At 38.8% G+C, this 22,465-nt stretch overlaps 1 protein-coding gene across 3 annotated transcripts in view; it reads right to left on the bottom strand.

Annotated features, from left to right (window-relative positions):
- Positions 1-22,465, bottom strand: part of TSPAN5 (tetraspanin 5) — an 89,315-nt gene that overhangs the window by 11,169 nt on the left and 55,681 nt on the right. The window contains exons 2-4 of one of the 3 annotated variants that reach the window (XM_074905535.1): positions 13,524-13,574; positions 2,241-2,387; positions 143-313 (exon numbers count right to left, since the gene is read on the bottom strand). In XM_074905535.1, the coding sequence (XP_074761636.1) occupies positions 143-313; positions 2,241-2,387; positions 13,524-13,574 (369 nt within the window). Of the gene's footprint in view, positions 1-142; positions 314-2,240; positions 2,388-6,835; positions 7,461-12,910; positions 13,139-13,523; positions 13,575-22,465 lie in introns of those variants that run through there. The other 2 variants (XM_074905536.1, XM_074905537.1) reach the window with 2 other exon arrangements.

The following is a 22,465-nucleotide window of genomic DNA, read 5'->3' as shown; positions in this document are numbered from 1 at the left end:
ACATACATATATGTATTCAAAAGTATCATATGCTAGAATATTTCCGTTGTTCCTCGAAGAAATCAAACAGACGGGAAGCAAAATTAGAGAAGGTATTTCTTTAAAGTAAGCTTTACAAAAAAATGAACATAGTCCAACTTACATATTCCTGTGTGAAGTCTATAAGGTTTTGCAAGTCAATATCATCTCGGTATGCTCTGATGTTGTTGTTTATAAAGAAATACAGCTGGTCCTTTATCCAGTCTTTGAAAACGAATGCTAGAACACCAGCAGTGAGCTCCAAGAAGAAAATAATTCCAAGAAACACAGAAAACTATGAAGAAAAAGAAAAAGCTTATTTTGCTTTATGACCAAAAACTTAATTTTCAAGGCTCACAATCATGTGCAGTGTTACAGCTTTATCTATTTCAGTACAAGTTCAAGCTGTTCCAGCACACAGAAGATTTTAAATTAAACATACCTCATTTTTAATTAGGGCTGTAGTACAGAAATCTTAATTCTCTTCTAACAAATAATAAAAACTCCAACAAATTCAAATTTCGGACATTTCACTAGGATTTTCAAAGAGGTCCAAGAGAATTCACTGTAAATTTCAACAGAGATGGCCACTCATCATCTGTAGGGCCCTCTGAAAACTCATCTTAAATTTCTATGTAGGCACTTGCATTTTCAAAGGCATAAACAACCAATAGTGCCAGTGAAATGCTTTCAAAGTGACTTTTTCTTTAGACACCCTCATTGGTAAAGCTTTGCCTAAACAGACAGAGCAAAAATTGGTAACAGCGGAAATTAATTAATGACTAAGTCAGAGCAGAATGTCTATGGAATGACTCATACCCACATTAAAACCAAATGAGGCTGCTATGATTAATGCAAATGCAATGGATGCCAAAGGCATTACTAATGATCTGCCACTTTCTCTAAGCATCTCCACTGAGTCTACACTGTTTTAAAACACACAGAGGTCCTCATATACTGGAAGTCCATCCCTTTTGTAACTGCGCCTTTGAGTTGCATTTTAATATGCTCTCTGTGTTTGTTCAGATGCATTTTTAATTTCTCCTGCAGCTGCTCTATAGGAAGCTATTTCTGGTACAGCAGATGGGTTCATTTTAGGCAAGTTAAGAGAAGCAAGGAAGAGGAGAAAAAAAGTGTTACAATAGCTCCCCCGCCTCTTAAAAAAAAAAAAAAAAAAAAAAAACCAAACAGCAAGACAAGAACTATCTAGCTTTTTAAGCAAGCTAGAACTATCCCAAGCTGCTTTATAAATGCCTCAAAAACTAACTCTCAACTGCTTCCTCCCCTTATACAACACATCTGTGGGAGCCAAATATGTCACTTAAAGGCAGTTGTTTCACTGGAAGCTTTTTCATGTATATATCAATGGTTATGAAGGCACAACTACTACCCAGGCTGTGCCCACCTCTGGAGGTTGGAGTGGTGAAGGGAAGAATCTTGAATTTTTATCATAAATCTTAGATTTATTTAAAATGGAACATGATACTGTTATCCTCATGTTCAAAGCTCACAGGAGGAAGGCTTTCAAAATACAGAACCAGGCTACTTAGCTAAAGGAGTTTTGAATACTGAGGTATGTTTGTACATTAGCAGCCTCTTCCCCAACTAACAGTCCAGCCCAGAGTTAAGATGACAACTTCTATTTTCTTTACCCATCCTGGCCACATTTCTCCTCCCTTCCTCCCTCTCAGGCCCCAGCACTGACAGTAAGCAATGAAGCCTTTTCAAATTATCTAAACAGCACAGAACTGAGGATATCAGCAAGCAACCCCTCGTAACAGTCCTATCTCCTCTGTACCGTGAGGGGCACTTGCGCAGCAGAAATCCCACAGGTCACATTCAGTGGTGTATCTACATTCCTCATATTTCATAGGCAGCTTGTTCAGTTCAGCATGTAAACGCTTAGCAGAAATTTCTCTCTTTTCCCGACAGGAAGGCAAAATGCTAGGCTATATTCATATGAAAGGCAGTATGTTACCATTGTTACCTTCGATATAGTTTCAAAACTTAAAAAACACAAAAACCCCAAACAGTAAGCACCAGAGACTGAAGAGCTGTAAAGTATTGTTAAGAAAAAAAGTGATTCACAGAACAGTACTCTCACATCTGATAACATGTTCTGCTCCCCAAAAGACATTTTAAAATCTTTACACAGTTAAGCAGAAACAAAGATGACTTATGCTATGTAACTGATGAATGCCACAGTTGCAAAGGCTACTTACAAATTTCAGAAGAAAGGTATTTTCTCTCAAAGCTCCAATGCATCCCGCAAATCCCAAAATGAACATAACTCCTCCTACCACTAGGAAGAGCCAAACTGGATCAAAGCCTCCCAGGTCAGTGATGGAGGAGATATTGGACAGCACTCCCTGGGAAAGAAACAATGCCAAGCTTTCAGTTGTACAAATTTTGCTTGCATTTTTCTTTTTTAAAAGGTAGAAGACAGCAGCAAATAAGTGTTCTGCAGTACAGCAAGAAAACACAAGAAAACCTGCGCATTCAAAATGAGATAAAAAGGGCGATTATGTACAATATTTCTCAATCAACATGTGGAATGAACAACAAAATGTGCTTCTGGAGTCCTCTGCAAGAAACGCACAGGGCATTTTGCTGCTTCTGTTGCTATGAGAATTCGTCTGCCAGAAAGTCAGGATATTTGAACAAAACTCAATCTTACTACCCATGCTGAGACACATTTTAGGTATCATATAGGTTGTTGGTGTAAGCACACAGTTACACATGTTATGATAGAAAAAGCAGTCAATAGCAAGAACACCACCTTGAATCTAGCATTTATGCTCAAATATTCACAATTGACAGAAACAGGAGCTGAGCTCCTAGGTTGCAGCAACAATGAATTTTACACCGAATTTTGACAAACTAGATACCCAGACAGTTCAACTTCAGGCATCTACAGTGCCAAAAACTCATTATAGAAATAAAGTACAGCTACTGACTAACCAGGGAGCAGGAAAAATTCTAAAATAATGTTAAGTCTCTTAGTAGGACGTAAGGCAGTTTAAGGACTTGCCTTGGGAGATGGCTTGTACATAGGTTAGACCTATCATATGGTAAACCACATATGCTGTGTTTTAGACATGACAGTCAGCACAATCTACTTGTTATGCCACTGCCCCTTTAGAAGCAGATCTTGTGTTGTGATGCCAGTAATCCTGAGGAACTATTTTATTTTTGAACACATTTTAACCAGAGTTTGGCTGATGTTGAACAGATGGGTCATATCAAGAAACAAGTACAAAGTCTTTTTTATTCCAGTTGAGTTTGCACAGGAACAGTTACAGTTTCCTAAAGCCTTTTGGCAGCAAAAAAGCTGAAGTATCATTATTTCTTCATTTACTTCCCCAGTGCTGTAGGTCAATGCAAAACACGCTGCTATAGCAGACATTTCTCCATGTGTTTCCTCAAAGAAGCCTGAACCTAAGCTAAGTGCTTTGGACTTCTGCTTTCCCTACTACCTCCTGAATGAAAAGCAACAATTTACACTTTTACGTCTACAGCTCCTTATTTGCAGAATAATGAAGTTCTTCATCCCTTTCCACCTTCATATACCCTTTGCTGCTTTGAAATAGTCCCAAACCAGCAATAATTTTGAAGGCAGTTATCATAACCTATCAATTTCCAAAAGTTGTTAGTAACATTGTTGACAGACTGTGTTCACAACTGTGGCCTTAGACTTGTGTTGGTTTTTTTTCAGTATACTCAGTTTGGATCAGTATGAACAGTAAAACAGTCAAGTAATCAGTATTTCTAATACAGTACTCCACATAGTTTGCAACCGCTTCCACGGCTTCCCAAGCAAAACTGACATTGTGCAAGTAGTAAATGAACACAGTACTCGAAGCTTTTTAATTCTGCAGACAATGACAGACCGGATCAAACATACATGTGAATTTCTCCAGTGCATAGAGGAAGGCCTTACAAGAGGCCAACAAGCTAAAAGCAAAAGAAAAACCTGACTACAACCCAATCCTAAAGTATGAACAATAAACCAAAAGCATGAATGATGTTCTCAAACCAGATTTCTCTCCCTCCTACTACAGAAGGCTATTGCATGACGGAAGGGAATGAAAAAAATTAAAAAAAAAAAAATCACATTCATCACTTTCTTCCTGCATTACATAGTATGAGTGTTATTGTGATTCATTAAAACAATAAAGGTAGATGTAAGGTATGACGTAACACAACACTACCAGGAGCCAGTATTGCTGTCAAAGCAGACCAGTTAGCACATCCCTTTTTCTAACTAACTGGTGATGAGATGGTACAAACCAGGCTGAAATGAACTCTCATCCATCAATAACACTTAAATGAATTTGTGCAAAAGTTTTCCACTACTTTTGTTTCATTACATTTGTCACAGAAAAGAAATCAAAGATATAACTTTCTGGCTAAGAATGGCAAGCAAAATAAGCAGTATAATCCAATAACACACAAACCTTTGAAAAAGTCATGGCCTTGGCCATACACAAGTCAGGAAACATGAGCTCTGCCCCAAGAGAAAAAGACTGCTAAAATGACTTTTTCGCAAAGTTTTAAAGTCCTTTCTATGTTTTCCCTCTGTGCCTATATAGTTACCATAAGACGAGAAGAAATTCTGCCTTAACGCAAACACTGCTACTAATTTCTTTTAACATTAACTGATTTTGGAATTAATGGAGTCGTGTAGTAGAGAGAAAACAGTCACTGGAGAAAGGAGGTTGCCTTTGTATTGTAATTATTTTACAATTCAAAAAAAAAAATCCAAGAAGGATGAAGTAATTTAAGTCTTTTCTCATAAAACACTTTGTCTTTCTTAAAAAAAAAACCAAAACAACACAAACACCAAATAAAACAAAATCCCACAGCAAATTACTATGTTTAATCAAGTTCTTTCCATATCAAAGTAATAAAATTCAAATGAAAGAAGAAATCCAAGTGAATTCAGCTCATATTTGTGGACAGTGCCCTTATAGAAGCTAATCATGAAGCCTTAGTGAGAAGAAATACACCGCTTTGCATTTTGTCACACTCCCATTAAAGTCAATGACAATAAAATTTAGTGAAGTATATTGCCTTTCTGATTGTGTCCTTTCCCACCTTACTTGATTTTCCAGCACTGCCAGGCTCTTCACACCCTGGCATGTCATATGTTGGCTGGCAAAAGTCACTCTTCTAACCTCTGGTCTCCTCCAGGCTCCAACTCCTCAGGGAAGCTATGATCTGACATTTACTGAAATAGAACTACTCAAACTTTATCTGCCATTGTTTGCTGTTCTTAGAAGGCACCTTTATGCACATCTTTTGATAGTCCACATATGGCAATCATAAGCCTAGCTTGGAGAAACCCCAGATAATACATCCTGACAGCACAAAGTACATACTGCATAATTCTTGTTTGTACTCTGTGTGCTCTCTGCTTATGAATCCCATGTTATCAGTATTCTGGAGAGACATCTCAGGATATACAATCTTCAGAGAGGCTTTGGCAATAAAACAATAGCTAGCAGCAGGAATAACAAACACAGCAAATGCTCTCTGGTTACAGCTAGAGATGCACAGAGGTAATCTGATAGAAGATTGCTGCTTATTGCTGAAATACAGTTTTCCAGTCTTGGGTTTTTTTGGACACTTACAACTAAGCTATCTCAAGAGGCAGTGGTGCAATACTTTGAAGAAAAGTATATTTTGCTTCAAGCAGAAGGGCAATGACTGGGGAATATTATCTCACTTTACACTTTTAAGAAGAAATAAACGTACAGTCCTATAGGCACATGCTTTTCCTATCCTCTGCAAATTTCTATAATGTCACAATATTCAGTATTTTTTGGCTGTAATGGCTACTTCTGAGGAAAGTTTCGCAGAGATGTACAAATGCCTGGTAGTGACCAATTGTGTCTTCATCGCATCTTTAGCCAAAAGCAAAAGGGAACGTTTCCAAAGGTGCTTGAGTAGAGGTGCAGGAATCTCATATTCTAACACAGTGACACGACAAATATATGGTGACTGTTGATGGATCTCCTGAAAACAAACTACCTGTAAATCCTTTTAAAAAGGACTTTAAAAGTCAGGCTTTATACAAATGCAAAGTATTTTTCTCAACAACACTACTACAGCAGGCCACTCCACCAATCTTTACAGTTAAATAGCTACAAGTACTACTGATGCTTTAGCATCTGAAAGGAGGAAATCAAATTTTTTTCTAAACCCACCTTCTCATTTTGGAAGTATGGTTATTTTTCCAGGGTACATGCACATCACTTCCTTGGTGGTTTGTGTATGTGTGTAATCTTTATTTGGCAGTAAACACTTTGTTTGTGCAAAGCAACATACTCTAATCCTTTTCTTTGCACTATGTTGACAATCCAGGGCTCTGCTGTAGTCCCACAAGGACAGCCAGTAGGACATGTTCCCTGGCTGATCTCCAGCTCATCTGCTTCCTCTGTTCCCCCACCCTCAATTGCCTGCTGTACATTGGAGTGCCTGTATTATTTAACCTAAACCACCACAAGTTAAAATTTGTTTGAGGTAGTTAAGTAACAAAAGAATCATCCATAACTGAACTAAAATCAATTATAGTGAAGTTATGAAAAAAGTTCCTTTATTTGTGAAATGTACTTTACTTCAACCACTAGGATACAATGATGTAGGCATAGAACTGGAAGACTGACCTCAGATTTCTACCCCAGCCCAAATTCAGGAGAGGAATTCAGCTGAAATAGTAGGACCTGCTCTTTCCTCCAATAAAAGAAGGGGGGAATCGGTGCTGGTGGTACCTTCTGCCACGCCAAAGAACATGAGACAACCAAGTAAGGCCCACCAGAAGCTCCTGCAGAACCGAAGCATTCTCCTTATGGTATGTAAGCACAGACAGAAGAACAGTCTGAGAGATGCCTGAATCCAGTGACAGATCCTCTGTTGTCATACCATTTTCTTCCTCATGGCCAGAGTCCTTCACCCTACAAGCTGGATATCATGCACAGCTCAAGGGAGAACAAGGCAAAAGGAAAAATATTGGTGTTGAAGACAGTAATTGAAGAAGGTCCCTCCTGATATTATAGCTGCACAGTTGTTTGCCTTTATCCCATCTATAATGAATAAGGAAGCAACTGTCACTTAGAAAAGCAGTAGGTGTGCACTCTTCACCCCTTCTCCATCTTGTACTCTTTAAGATAATCACGATAATTTGTACTACTTTCCAGAGACAGATCTCCAATTCTAGCGCTCACCTTTGGTGCTCATCTATATTAGCATTTCAGGTCAGATTCAGGGGCCCATTTAAAAAAGGGATCACACACCAACTATGCTTCAATTCACACCAGGGAACAGTCTCAGGACATGCAGACCAGATTACTTAAAAATGAAGATGTGCCCCTGGAACATAATTTGTGCTCCAACCGCTAGCATGCATTCAGTCCATCAGATCACACTAGAACTAGGCTGAAGAAAACTCAAACCTTTCAAGACTATGGTCCTGGTTCCTAATGAAGGCAAATAGAAAGGAGTTGCAAATGTATTAACAAACTAGCAAAATTTCCAGACCATCTACGGTTGTGGTTAGTGTAGAGAATCCACTGCTGCATTCAGGTCTCAGAAATGTTCCCAGAAGTTTGCTAGATTATTGCTTCTTTCTGAAACAGCTGACTTCACAGGCACAGTAGCATACTGCAGGGTAATAGAGAATGGCTCCAAGTGAAAACACTCTAGGCAGCAGCAATTTTGAAAAACTGACCAAGTAATGAAAATTCAAGGCATCTCCAGTCAGAGAAGTTAGGAGAATCATCATCCTAGGGAACAAAGACATGATACACTGTGAAAGCGTATGAAATTTAGCCCACGTGAGTGCATGTAAAAGAACAGGACTCAACATAGCAGTCCCCATGACAAACATCTCAAAGCGTCATTAAAAAGTAAAAAGCAGCAGCTAACATCAGTAGGATAGAAGAAATCAGCTCTCTTTTTTTAACCATTTCCTCCAAGTTGGGAAAAAATCCAACCCTTCTCTGCAGAATCCCACTACCGGGAGGCACAAAAAGTACAGATAGTCAGAAAAAGATTCAGCAATACAAGATCTTCTCAAACATTTCTTCTTTGGAAACAGAGGATTAGCCTTTATACAAGCTCATCTGCAGGATTTAAGACTCACTGGCAAACCGGAACACATGCGGGTGATGGGAAATAAAAGTATTTCCAAATGCATGATTTTGGAGTGGAAAAATGTCTCTCTACTTTGTTAGTCATAAAATCCATGCAGTTTCTCCATGCTGTGCATCTGAATGAGCATGGGGAACAGAACAATAGTCATTGAAACATGCCAAATGAATTCCACTCCAGAATTTTGTCTCTGCAAGCAAGAAACTAGGTGGGGGATGTTTACAAATCTTATTTCCTTTATTTTTGTTGGTTTTGCATTTCCCACAGCAAACAGCAATAGCAGCAGAACTGTATTTTTCAAGTGTCTTGTGAAGGAAAACTAGTCTAGCTTTCTTGTCATGACAAAGCAGAGTTCAATAGGTGAATAACTGGCATAAATACATGCAAGATACAGATTTTTATATTTTTCAGGAGTAATGGTTACAAGGTGTTGGAACACTAGCAAAATAATTTAAGAACCTGTTTAGATAATGCATCTTTACATACTGAAATTTAAATTAAATGCAATAGCAAATATTAGTATCCCGCTCTCCCTTCCCCAGTCCTATAAAATTCACACAGAGTCCTGGCTTAGAAGCTAAAACCCCTCAGCCCATGAGGACCCACAACCCATGTGCAGAGTTTCCTTGTGAGCAACTGATTTTAAAAGAACTGTGTGCTAGACATGCATGCACAACAATTGTGGAGTGACTAGTGTATCACTTCCCTTACTGGGACTGTAAAAGAAGTGAGAATTTTTCCATGAAAATTGAGTTTCCATTTCAGGGCAAGGAGAGGCAGACTTGGTCCGACAAATTGTGACTGTTTCTATGCAGGGAGTTTAGCGTGTCCCAGAATACCAAAGCAGGCCTAAATCCCCTTATATCAACATGTACAAGTCTAGCTTAAAACTTGAGATCTAGATTTACAGCTCCTGCTCACTTAGAATACTATGCTGGCACACAGAAGTATCATACTGGTAGCCCAAACTGCACCTGACTTCTGAGCTGAAGTGTCTTCTAGTTATGCAGATTTAACAGGAAAAGCCTAGAATCCAAACTTACGCACATATTCAACTTCTTCCATCTCCCTCTCTTCATTTCGGTCAACCTTACAAATGAGCTAAGTCTAATCTACAAGTTTTGCAAAGATCTGCAGATTTCTTTTTTCCCCACTTGAGTATCTCTACCTTTGCTACCTTTTACTTAAAGTATACCCCTTAAAGTATACAGTACTTTCCTTCTAAAAACTACCTCTCCATGGACAGTCTTCTAAGGTCTCAGAAGACAGAATTTATCACTTAATCTCACTGCTCTTGATTACAAATCTCCTTCAGGTAGTCAGAGAACCAGGAAGCTCATTTTCCCAAGTACCTACTAGCATCATACCATGAACACTCCCAATGAGCCTTAAGACTACATTGTCTAATATATGCAACCAAGGAGGAAAATAGACATTTTGTAAAAGTCTAGTTTATTTTTTAAAAGTCAACAGAAGAAGTGTCTTGAAGTGTTTAAAAAAGACAGTGAAATATAAACATTTTTCCTCTGCTGCTGAGCAAAGGTAGTGTAAATTGATTGGTCTTAGTACAGACTCTCTGTAAGTTAACAATGTTCATGTCACTGTTGGGGAGGGGAGGGTATGGGGTGGAAATCAGCTGCTGTGGATGAACTTTTTTTATGGTACAGGCTCAAGTCTCGTGCATGAAAACACTGTGAGATTGTGAGCTATATAGTGCATCCATGTATAGATAGCTTTATTCATCCTCCGACTTTATTGCCCCCACCCCCCAAGCTCTCTTTCAGGTTCATGACTCAGAATGTTAATTGCCCAGTTTTTGTTTAGGGCTGGCTGAGTGGCTGTCAAGCCAATTCTATTCCCTATTTGACAAATGAGCTCTTTTGCCTCCCTGCAAAGGCCGTAAGGAAGGTCAGGAGACTGTATAGGGTGTTTTTTTTCTTCTCTACAACAAAGTTTAAAGGGGAGAATTCAAGCCAGCTTAGCAAAAAAAGAGAAACTAGCCACCCAACTCACAAATCTACTCCATACTGTTTTTAGCCAGAAGCACACAGGACTCCTGTAAAATGTGGACTAGTTTTTTTTTACATTCTACATTTTTAATGTGGCCTGGTACACTATCTTTTTATCTTAAAACGATTCTGTGAAACAACAAAAGCATATACAAGTTGATGTCTGGGCTACAAACAATACAACTGGATAAAGCCACACAATTCAAGACAGAAGTAAATCAAAATCCTCCCATCACCAAACCAGTTTACTGTAGAGGGAGTCCCTTTTAAAGAACCAATCCTGTAAAAAAAAAAAAAAAAAAAACACCTTACAAATTTATGTTTACATATTATACATAGAAGCACCAAGTTCAACTTTGATAAATACTTAGTTTATTAGGACAGCAACAGTGTTCACAGAACAGTTGAGGTTGGAAAGGACCTCTAGAGGTTATCCGGTCACCCAGACCTGGCTGCCTAGGACCATGTCCAGACTGCTTTTGAGTATCTCCAAAGAGGGAAACTCCACATCATCTCTGGGCAAACTGTGCCAGTGCTCAGTCATCCTCACAGTAAAAAAATGTTTCCTGATGTTCAGAAGGAACTTCCTGTGTTTCAGTTTGTGTCCATTGCCTCTGTCACTACAACAGCCTAGCTTCATCCTCTGCACCCTCCCTTCAGGCATTTGTACACACTAAGATTCTCTTGAGCCAGCTCTTTTCCAGGCTAAACAGTCCTAGCTCTCAGCCCTTCCTTGTAGGAGAGATGCTCCAGTCCCTTAATCATCTGGGCAGCCTTTCGCTGGGCCCTACAGTATGTCAGCGTCTCTCTTGTACTGGGGAGCCAGAACTTTCCCAGGTGTGGCCTCACCAGTGCTGAGTAGAGGGGAAGAACCCCCTCCCTCAACCTGCTGGCAACACTCCTAATACAGCCCAGGACACCATTAGCCTTATTTGTTGCAAGGGCACAGTGCTGGCTCATGTTCAAATTGGTGTACAGTAGAACCTCCAGGTCCTTCTCTGCAAAGCTGCTTTGCTGTCTCACAGCATGCCATTGCAACAGCCCATAATGCCTAAGGGATATCCAGGCTAACTTCAGGCAAGAAGCAGTCTAGAGAAGTGCTTTTCAATTAAGTTACAGAACTCTGAAGTCTTTGGCTTCACCTGCTTGGCTTTTGTCTCCAACTCCCCAGTTGCAAGAACAACTGTCTGGGATGTAACTGATCTGCCCCCTGCTAAGTTCCATGGGGCCTACGAGTATCTGGAGCTTGATCTTGCTGACTGCCGCTTCCAGCCATTGCCTGTCCTCTAGAGACCCGAGTGAAAGAAAGGTCTCAAATTGGCTTGACACAAGTCCATTTTTCCATAATTTCTGCTACAAAAATCAAGTCTGTCTATGCTCAAGAGCTCTGCATTTCAGCTATACCTATATTAGATTTTGACTGATACAACCATGAACAGAAATAGTCCACACTAAGCACTGAAGGACATAACAGTTAGAAAAGCTGGGGCGAGACGCTAATTTTTAAGGAAAGACCTGTGCTTTAAAATAATATACAGTATTTCACTTATTAATTTCTATAGAAAAACCTACTACGTACGGAGCCTGAGCTAATGCATATCAAACTGTACTAGGTGGTTTTATTTGTGTGTCTTAAAAACAACATGGCATTTTCTCACACTTTCAGGATCTGATTAAAAATGGTTTAAAATGACTTGATAACAGATGCCCAAATCTCAAGTAAAAACATGAGTTTTGGCTTCTAGCTATTAGCAGTCATGAATTGAATGCATTTGTCCTAGGAAGCAGGGGTGCTTTCCCATATAGAAAATACGTAAAACCTAACAAACCATTATTCTGCCAGAACACCCTCTACTTGTAGGTCTGGTATATTCTAGACTTCAAACACTAGACTATAGCTGTTTTACCTTTACCTGCTCATTCATTCTAAAGAGGAAACATTTGTGTTACCTACTGAAATGATACAACAATATTAAAATCTCTTCTAGAAAGCCACTCAAAAATAAAGTTCTTCTCTGGGGCTTAGACACAGGTATAAGCTCTGTGAGTGTGATCATAGAGCTTATATAAAACACATTTATACATGTTTACATGTTTTAAACAAAACATGTTTTTACATCTTTCCTGAAGGGGGGGGGGGGGGGGGGGGGGGGGGGGGGGGATAAAATCACAGCACCTCTTTCCAAGCCTATACAAGCATCCAACATGAGTATCATATGGTATGTAAATATACATATATATGTGGATGTATACAGTGTGAGGTAATTAATATCCCATTACTATTTGTAATTATCTACATCCAAGGCACAGGCACAGAGCAATTAGAAATTAAGTTAACAACTCACTTTGGAATGCAAAATTTGTCCTGAATTTTTAAGTGGCAAGACTCCAGTGCTTCCAATATGTTATTTGTTCTACTGAAAGTGCCAGTTATTATGCCTTAAGTGAACATCAATTTGTAACTTAATAATTATGTAACTGAATATCATAGCACCATTGTTATCAGCCAAGTTTTATTATTTTCAGTCATTTTAAACAGAGGAGAAAAGGGAACTCTGGCTTTAATTTCAGCTGTTGTCTTTTAGTAAGCCAAATTCTTCATCCAGTAACCCAACACACTCTAACTTGTTTTGTATATTATGACTTGATACATCCTCATCTTCCCAATTTCTGCAGCAAGCAAACTAAAAATTAGGCTCTGATTCACAAATGCTTTCTCTTTCCCCGCCTACCTTTCTTTCCATTTCCAAGTTGATTTTATGGTCTTGCAGAATGTTCCAGTGGGCAGTTGTATTTGCACAAGAAAAAGCAACAGTTACTCTCTCAGGTTTGGCTTGGTTTTCAGGATTCATTTTGGCTTGTTTATTTTGCTTGGGTTGGGGGGCGGGGTATTTTTGTTTGTGTGGGGTTCGTTTGTTTGTTTTTAAAGAACAGCAATTAAGCAATATTAAGGCAAAGCTGAGGAGGGCTTATTTTCAGAAAGGTGCCCTCTGAGACACGTAGGCTCCCGCTCCATTACAGGCGACACATGCAGCAGATACACACTGCCAATACTGCCTTCAGTGGAGTGTTCCAGTGAGCTGCAGTCTGAGCATGCATGGATTGAAATGGTTATTTTATGTGCAAGTGTCAGCCATGATTTCTTGCCAAGGCATTCTTGGGAAAAATGCCAAGGATCTTCCTCTAGGTGAGCTGAGCCAAGGTTTTATTTGACAGAGAAGCTTGATTTTTGTTTCAGTAGAAACTGTGTGTAGACCCATAAAATGTGCAGCATATTACTATTCCAATAATTCATCAGAAAAAGAGAGAGAAAAAACAAGGAGTTTGGTGCTATATTCAACTTACCTTTTCATTCCATGCCCACAATCCAATCCCAAGAAACGCTATGCCAAGGAACTAAAGGGGGAAAAAAAAAAATATATCAGAGCAGAAACTATAAATTTATGGATTTATAATTTTTTTAAAACATACATATTGACTCATCCTCTCTGTTGTATAATCAATTTTATCAGGACTGTAGGGGATTACCAAGAGTTTTAACATATGTATGCAGTAGTTTATTTTACAACTAAACCATTGTAACTGTAATAATTTAAAACTTGCACAGCTTGTTCAGGGATGTTCCACATTGGAATAGTAGGTGCAATAAATGTCACCTTCTCAGCATCAAGCAAGTAAGGTCCTTTTTGATTTTGTCAGACTCAAAAGCAAACTCCACAGTCAAGCAACACATTATTTTTACTGATGTATTACCACCACCTGCACAAAACTGTCCTTGCAGTTCTCTCCTGGTGAAAATGATTAAAAGAAAGTCCTAAATACACATGTACTATCAGTTTTAGCAATGTTGTCCACAGAAACACAGAATATTGTTCAAATAGAATATAACCCATGATTTCTGGGGGAAAGAATACCGGTCTAAAAGAGTAAGAATTTTTAAAAACCCTGAAGCAAACATTTTATAACCTTCCTGATATGAATGTTTCTGTATTGCATAAAGGAAGTTACAGACCTTTCTCCTCCAAAGGACTCAAAAGCACCAAACTCAAAAGACAGTGTCTATCCCTCACGATGGAATAGAAAACAGCACCTATGATTTTGTCATATCCCTGTATTTTCCATGCCACTGAATAGAGTGCATTGTTTCCCTGCTTCCATGCAAAACCCACGCTAAGGATCAGTAAAACAAGCAGAACAGACAGAATAAGCACTCTGTCTCCCAACATCTTCACTACATATTTGGCATAATACAGTATCAATCATGTAGAATGTTTAAAAAAACATATAGTAGGTGTCCAAGCACATCTCTAAATGTCCATCTGTCCAGCTTTTATCTCTGTTTTTTAAATCCTAAGTGCTGGCTAAAAAGAAAACTATATTCCCTTTAGTTCTGAGGTATGTGATGTTTGAGCAACGTTCCATTAAACTCTGGTTTTCTTTGTCGTTTCTTCACACTGCAGTGTACAGATTTATTTAAGTTTTCTCTTAAGACTGGTGTAAATTATTTTTCTTTTGCAAAACAGAGCAAAAGTGTTTTTCTGTTGTGAAGTGGGAGAAGGCAAGAACATCAACTTTAAAAGCTTTCCCAGAAGTGATTTCAACAGCTTTGAGCAAGATCCTTTGTTATACACACTTCTTTTTTAAGTGGCAATTTTAGCTTTATACTACAAGAATATCTGTAAAGCATAAGTCAATATCAAGGGGAATATGTTGATTGCAATATCCTGAAGTTCCCTAACATCCCTCACATATATGACTTTCTCCTCCAAGTTTGCTTTGCCAGCTGACCAAAGGACCATGGATACTACTCCCAGCCAGTTCACTCAGAAGGCCATCTATACTAACTGGGAATGAAAATCTTTTTGACTTGAAGAGTCACAACTGTAAACTTAAACAACACTACAATCAACTATTCTTCAAAGGGAACTGTCACAGGCTTAGCAGTATTTTAATACAAGAAATAGAAATTTTTCCTAGATGGAAAAACAGAACTGTTGGTCAAGAAAGTCTGTTTTTTCAGCAGCCTTAATTGTTTATAAAGTACAATAGATGGATTTGAGAATGTCTGTACAGCCTCCTATAACACACCACATGAGCCAGAAAAGGTCATCTTACCTGTATCGAGACTGCTCTTTTTCTATGTTTTCCAGAAGAGTGTGTGAAATCCTCCTGGCTACAGTGTTTATTTGAAACTTGAGATAAAGCTGTAGAAGTTTCCAAATTACTTTCAGATAAATGCAGTTAAGTTCTTTTTTGCAGTAACAGGCTCCTTTCCTTCTTTCATACACAGCCAAAAGGCACCAAGGTTGAAGGAACAGGAGTGAGAGGGGAAAAAAAAAGCTATATTATTATAAACATTCATAAACTGCACTTGGAAGTGACAAATTGTTATTTGTAGAGAGGTACAAAACATTATGTTTTGCTAATAGTTTGATATGGTTTTAAACAGAATAAGTGTGGAAAACTAGAATAAAAGAATTTGATGAGTGCATACAAATGTAACTTAACAGCCATACACATCAGCTCCAAGTCTGGCTCAGATCCACTAGCTTTATTAAATTTAATCCAGTCAAGTGTCCTGATCTTTCACCAGAAGTTGAGACTCAAGGGTAAGATTACCTCATGGGTTAAAAGGTGAGTTATAGTAGACTATACGGGTCTCAAGCCAGGCCTAGCTCATCTCAATTTACAGACTGGGTAATGAGACTGTACTATACTAGACTGAAGCACCTAAAAAACTGAGATTGTCAAGTTTCTGGCAAGCCTGTCAAGAAAGACCAGGAAACTGAGTTTTCAGAGTTTGAGAGGATCACAGAATAACATGCTGTTCAGTCCTCTCCATATCCCAAACCAGAAATCTGTCCAGTTGCCTTTTGAGCAGCTGTCAGAACACGAACAATGGACAAGATCCGTTAGGAGAAAAAGGTTCAGGATGGAATCGTGACCTCTATCACAGGATGCTGTGGAAATCAAAAACTTAATGGCATTCAGAAAAAAAAAAAAAAAAAAAAAAGAAAAAAAAAAAAAAGATAAATTAACAGAGGATCCATAGCTACTGAAAAGTGATTTTGATACAGCTTCTGGCTGAGGAAGATTTTACTGTTGCTCACTGGGAAATAATGGGAAAAGATCACTGTATGCCTGCTTTGTTGCTTAAATGCCTCTTTCCTTGGACAAACAATTGCATTACTTAAGACAAAATACTGAGCTAGGCAGAGCACTGACCTAACCCCCTACAATCATGCCCTAGAAAGGTCCACCCTTGCACAAACGCACCCTGCTCTGGGGATGAAGCACACAGGAATGCTCTCAGTAATCCCCACTGGCAGAAGACAGATGTTCATGAGGAGATTTACACCTCTCACCAGGATTAACTTTGGGTTTTCTTGACAATTATGAAAAACTCCTGTATAGCCTAAAAAAAGTTGAAAGTGCTTAGCCTCTGTATTTTTGCTGTTAGAACCAGAAGAAAAACAGGACATGCATCCTGCTTATTTTGCAGCCCTTCTGCAGATGTCTCCAAGACAGTCTTGTTCTGCTTACTTACAACCAGAAACAAAATCTCTTCATATCTAAAGCATGTGGGAAGAGGGTGAGATGGCATACACATCATCTCAGTTAAGTCTGGAAAATTTCATTTACATCCACTAAATTATTCCAATGAGTAATAAAAAGGTGGATGGTTGCCTCATTATCTACAAAACACTCTACAGAGAAAAATGGTCTCAAATCTCCACAGACATCTAGTAAGATCATTTTGCCTGACTATAAATGGTCACCGGATCTGGGGCAGAGCTTGTAAAATCTTAATACTTTCCTTTTTTAAACATTAATTTGCAGGAGAATATTAAAACATTCCTCTGGAGTATTACAGCCTTACAGAGAAACCTTGCATAGTAGTACTTTCTCAGCAATAGGTTTTATATTCGCAAACATCAAACAAATGCATTCAAATTTCTCTTCTATAAAGACTATATGTATTTAAGAGTAGAATGTGTAGCAGTACAACAAGAAAAAGTACAACAGCTGTGGGCCAGGCTGTAAAAGGTTGTTTAATGTGCCACATACATAAACCAGTGTATGCCCATGTGTGGATACATTAAAGGCTTGTGTGAGAAGGAACTGCACTGCAGCCACCTAATTTCACCTTCACCAAGACAATATGAACACACTAGCAGAAGCATGTCAAAATAGTCTTGAGTTCAGAATGAGAGCTTCTTCACAAGAGTTTTTTGAGCTCTGTATTTAGGCAGTGTGAAAACCTCCCACCTGCCCTTGCTTTGAGATGCCACAAGAACTCTGCGCGCTGTGTTAGCAAGGAGACTATCGGGATTCCTGTGGGTTCTGTGGTGTTTCTTCTGTGACAATATGCTGTAGGTTATTCACAGAGCGAGATTTCCTTCTGTGTGATTCAAGCTAGCATAGCACCAAAACGCAAGCGACAGTATTTTACTGACAAGCACAGCAATGATCAGGGCAATATGAAGTGTAATAATTCATATTCTGAAATATAATCAGGAAAACACAGCACTTCTGAGCTTTGTACGTATACAAAGCAGCACCGACAAGTTCCTGACTCTAAAAACCCAGGTGAACAATTTTTCCCTAAGCACTGCCTCTGCAGCACTCTGTGCTCAGACTCACTCAGAGATATTTCAAAGTCAGAATACTCACTGCCTTTTTAAAAGTATTTTAAGCCAAATCAGTCTTGTTGCTTTTTAAGCCAGGGCAAAAAGGAGCTTAATGCCTGGGTCAGAGCACAAAGGTTTTTGTTGGTGTTTCTGTTGCTTATTTGTTTCTAGGTAGCCCTGACAGAGAAAGGGCACCGAAACAGAAATTAACATGAAGTTTCACACAGTTTTCTTCTTCCCCTTATGCCACTGATGAGTACTCCACTTTAAATATGTCAGCATTCTTTCAAACAAAACAAACCGGGCATGCTCTCAAGTCTCCAGCTTTTCCCTGGGTCAGTATCACAGGGAAAGCACATACCAGCAGTTTGCCCCGTTCCTTCTTCCATTCACCCCAGTTACAATAACTTTTTCCATTCTGAGCACAAACTGCTATAGCATTTATTTTTCATGTAGATAGACATACGTGGTGACCATAGGAAAGGTAAACTGCTCAAAGCATACATACACATTTACATATTTATGCTGATGCTTACAAAGAACGCATTCTCCTAAAGCCCATTTCTTGTTTGCCTTGAGACGTTACCAGCAGGAAAGCTTCATGTACTACAGTCAGTGAATGAAGATGCTGCGTAGGTGACTAATTACCATTTTAGTTCACAGCGACATTCAGATATAGACTGAATATAGACTAAAAGACGTCAAATCTATTTGCATTTTATGTGCAGCTTTTAAAAAACATCAAACTATATCTCACAGATAACTGTCTCAGTAAGACCTTTTCCCTCCTGATACAAAATGCACACACGTGGAAGAAAAAAGATCCCAGTTTCACACATTTTGCTTAGCTGAATCAGACACAATTGATTTTATAGAATCATCCAAAGTAGAAAAACAGGCCTAAGAACACAATGAGAAAAGCTGTCTGCTCCATCTTGCAAGACCCCTTGGCATGATGCTTTCTAATGAAAAATTAAGCATGTATGACCCCAATTTTCAAAGCAAGGTACTGTAGCTGCTAACGTACCTTTCATTTTCACCAGTATGGGGTCTTCTGTTTTGTCTGACAATCAAGCAACATATATATATATTCTCCCCCCCGCCCAAGGCACAGTCAATTGCCATTATTTTCTTATTGCCTTCTCCAGTTCTTTAATTGCAAAACCAAGACATCTGCTTTCTGTTACTGTTGCTCTATGTATTTATTTTATTGCTTTCTGGTGGTGCAATTGTAAGCACTGCCAATCAGCTTGGAGCAAGAGTCCCTAAAGACTGAAGTCCCTCTCCTCTTGTCCACAGAAATTGATATACTGGAAAACAGAAAAAGGAGAATGAATTAAACCCCATTTCCCTGCTCCAACTTTTGAACAACAACTCCCCTCAAGCCTAGATAAAGTAAATTTAACTCTTTCCAAGTTCACAATTAGACTCTCCAACCTCAGGTCCTTCCGTATAAAGAAAATACTTTATTTGGAACGGATTTTTTTTATGCACACAATTTATACGCAGCAGTCACTTCGTAAAATTCTTCAATAAAAGCTTTTGGGAGTTTAAAGATTTTGTTGCTATGAGTTCTAGCTGATTTCCTAAAAGCAGTACTTTTTTTTTTTTTTAATGGGGGAAAAAAAGACCTTAAAGGTAAATACCCCACCACTACCACACAGAAACATTTAAAAAACCTACAGAGTTATAGTAACAAGACATTTCCATTCACTGTCACTTAGGTACACTCATCTCACACAGCTCCTATCTCTTCTATTCTTCTTTACACTCTACTGGTCTTTGTTTCACCATCCTCGCTTTCTCTGCTCTCCCTGAGCCCAAAAGACTACTTGGGAAGACTGAGAAATTCTCTGCACACATCTCTCCATGGGCCTCTCCCCTGCTTTCATGTCTGAACTACATTAAGTGCTCTGTGTTCCTCTACTTTTCCTATCCAGCCTTGTTTTCTTCATCAATACCATTCTATCTCTGGCTCAGTCCTCTCCACTGCAGCTTCTCTGCCTGAAGTCAGTTTCTATTTTTAAAACCATCCAAAAATTATGTAAGTGGTGCTGTAGCAGTGTATGAAAACAGCATGGGCTTAAAACACAATCACAAGCATCAGAAGAGTGCAAAATTAAAATAAAGAGAACTAAAAAAAAACCAAACCCAACCACAAACCTAAATGCTACATCCTGTATCACTACACTAATCATTTCTCTTGGCCAGTGTGACAATGCAAAGGCATGAGTCTTCTCATTCTGGCCTGCAAGTAAGAAAAAACTATGAAGGCAAAGAGCATGTTCAGCTCCAAGTTAGGGTGAAGCAAAGTGTCTGGAAGCAGTATTGTAAATGGGTTATTTTCCAGGTCTGTCTTGCCACTCTGGGCTAGCAGCTTCCTACCCCAGAAGGCAGCAAGGCCTCCTCTGGCTCTTCTCTTCCAGCAGTTGCACTGGATCTCATTCATATCAAACCACCCCACCTGAGCTTCAGGCTATTTAGGTACAGCCCCACCATGACTCTTCTTCATACTTTTTTTCTGAAGCTACTGTTCCATTAAAAGCAGACGTTGGGTTTTTTTTTTTTAAAAAAAAAAAACACACACACACACACACACACAAAAACAAACTAAACCACAACACAGAGCACACATGAAAATATCATTATGAAACTGATACAGAAATGTTCACTTATTTCAGTTACAAGCCGTGACATTGTAACATCTAATTCAGGCATCTGATACAGCAAACAGAAAGAAAGGATCTGAGCTAGTCTCTTTCCTTAGTAACAAATGGGCAATTACATTGCCTACACAATTGATTTGAGTAGCTGAGAACATAAAGAATGCAGAACCAGAAAACACAAACACAGGTAGGCTTGTCAACACAGCGCAATTCTCTGAACGCTCAGCATTTCCTTTTGAGAAATCAGTCTCAGCTCCTAGATGTGCTCATAGCCCAAAGAGAGGGAGTCCCAAAATCTTCTATCCCAGCTACATAAGCTGCCACATCCCAGGCTGTTTCAATGGACTATACTCAGCCATTGTCTTCACTTCACAGAGAAGCGAACACATGTGGAAGGATGAGGGAGGCATGAAAAGACTGAACCAGTCTGGACAGAGTGGCTCACTAAGTGAACACCACCAGCTTTACAAACTTGATCCATACAGTTGAACCTGGCTCTCCTCCTACTTAACAAAAAACAACCAGCACAGAGAAGACGGTGAGCACTGAGCAAACAGTGAACATACACCCAACCTGCAAGTGCAGACAGAACTTCTTCCAACAAATTCTACAACAGTTTTATTGCCTCTTACCCTCACCAAATGCTCATTCCTGGTCCTTTTTTAGGGGTTCCCTACAATAAACTGTTCAAAACCCATTTACAAAGAAACTGGTATGACATATATAAGAAATCATAGCTTGAAAAGGTAAGAAGTGATTCACTGCAATTTAATAACAAGCCAGAAGACATGCTCAGGTATCCAAAACTCTGATCCCAGCATGACGTGACTGTATAGCCTATCACACCTCTCCCCAGATCAAATCTGATTCTGAATTATAAACTCTGTAATGGCAAAGACAGATATGCGTGGCTTATGTTAATATATGAAATAAACTGATGTCTAGTAGTTAGAGCACCGAGTGCTGGGGGGAACAGAGGATAGAAGGGGACACAAGAGTGGATGTAGTAGGTTTATTAAGAGTTGACAACTTAGTAACTCTTCACTTTACAAAGATGCATCCAAGAGCATCCAAAGACCAGTACTACTTTGTCAGCACAAACAAAAGCATAACCTCAGAAGTCATACCAGCTGTGTGTATGCATGCCTGTGCATACCTTGGTTTTTCAGAGATATGTGGGGGAAAAAAATAAAGCTAAAACACCAATTAGAAAGGTATCAAAGTTATTTTCCAATACTCACTCACAGTTACTACCACCAATCCAGATGTACAAAGCCAAATTACAAGACACAGGTTCTGTAAATACTGAACAAAATTCTTTATCACTCAGCTCTCAACATTTCTTGTTACTACACTGTAACTGCCCAGAACTAAAAAATTCAGATTACACATTAAAAATGGTTCTGTGGATCTCTTAGTACAGCTTTCAGAAGCACCAGAAGCTCTGTTGACCAGAGCTTTGAAAAATTCTGTTCCAAACAATAAGGTCATTCAGCCCTGCATTTTGTTTTTCAATGCATTGCTTTTTACTAATTAGAAGCTACTGTATACATCCCTGATGTAGGCTACACAAGGTTATTCACAAAATTAAGCCAAATTTTTACTTATATCAACATTAACCAATGCTTTATTCGCTATTTTTATACTACAAGATATCCTTCTAATTTCCAGTAAAAATAAAATTTGAAGGAGTTGATATAATTTTGTCATTTCTGCAATAACACTACTTGGCAGGGAGTAAAGCAGACGAAACCATGATTTCAGTTTCTTTTCAAACAGAAGTGACATGGAACAAATCAGAGGCAACACATGGTCACAATATTGTTTACCTGAAGGTTTTATTCCTAGGTAAGAGTTCCACAGTTTGGCAGTGGAAAAAAAAAAAAGCAGCTATAAAACAGATGCTCATCTAAAAGAAACGGACTGCTGACCCTTTGTCTAGTTTCCAGACAGCATCAAAAGCACCTCTATTATTTGTCATTCTCGAAAG

The sequence above is a fragment of the Athene noctua genome, chromosome 4, assembly GCF_965140245.1.
Source record: "Athene noctua chromosome 4, bAthNoc1.hap1.1, whole genome shotgun sequence".
NCBI classification, from domain to species: Eukaryota; Metazoa; Chordata; class Aves; order Strigiformes; family Strigidae; genus Athene; species Athene noctua.
Note: the sequence above shows the minus strand (reverse complement) of the source record. Positions and strands in the feature narration are given on the sequence as shown.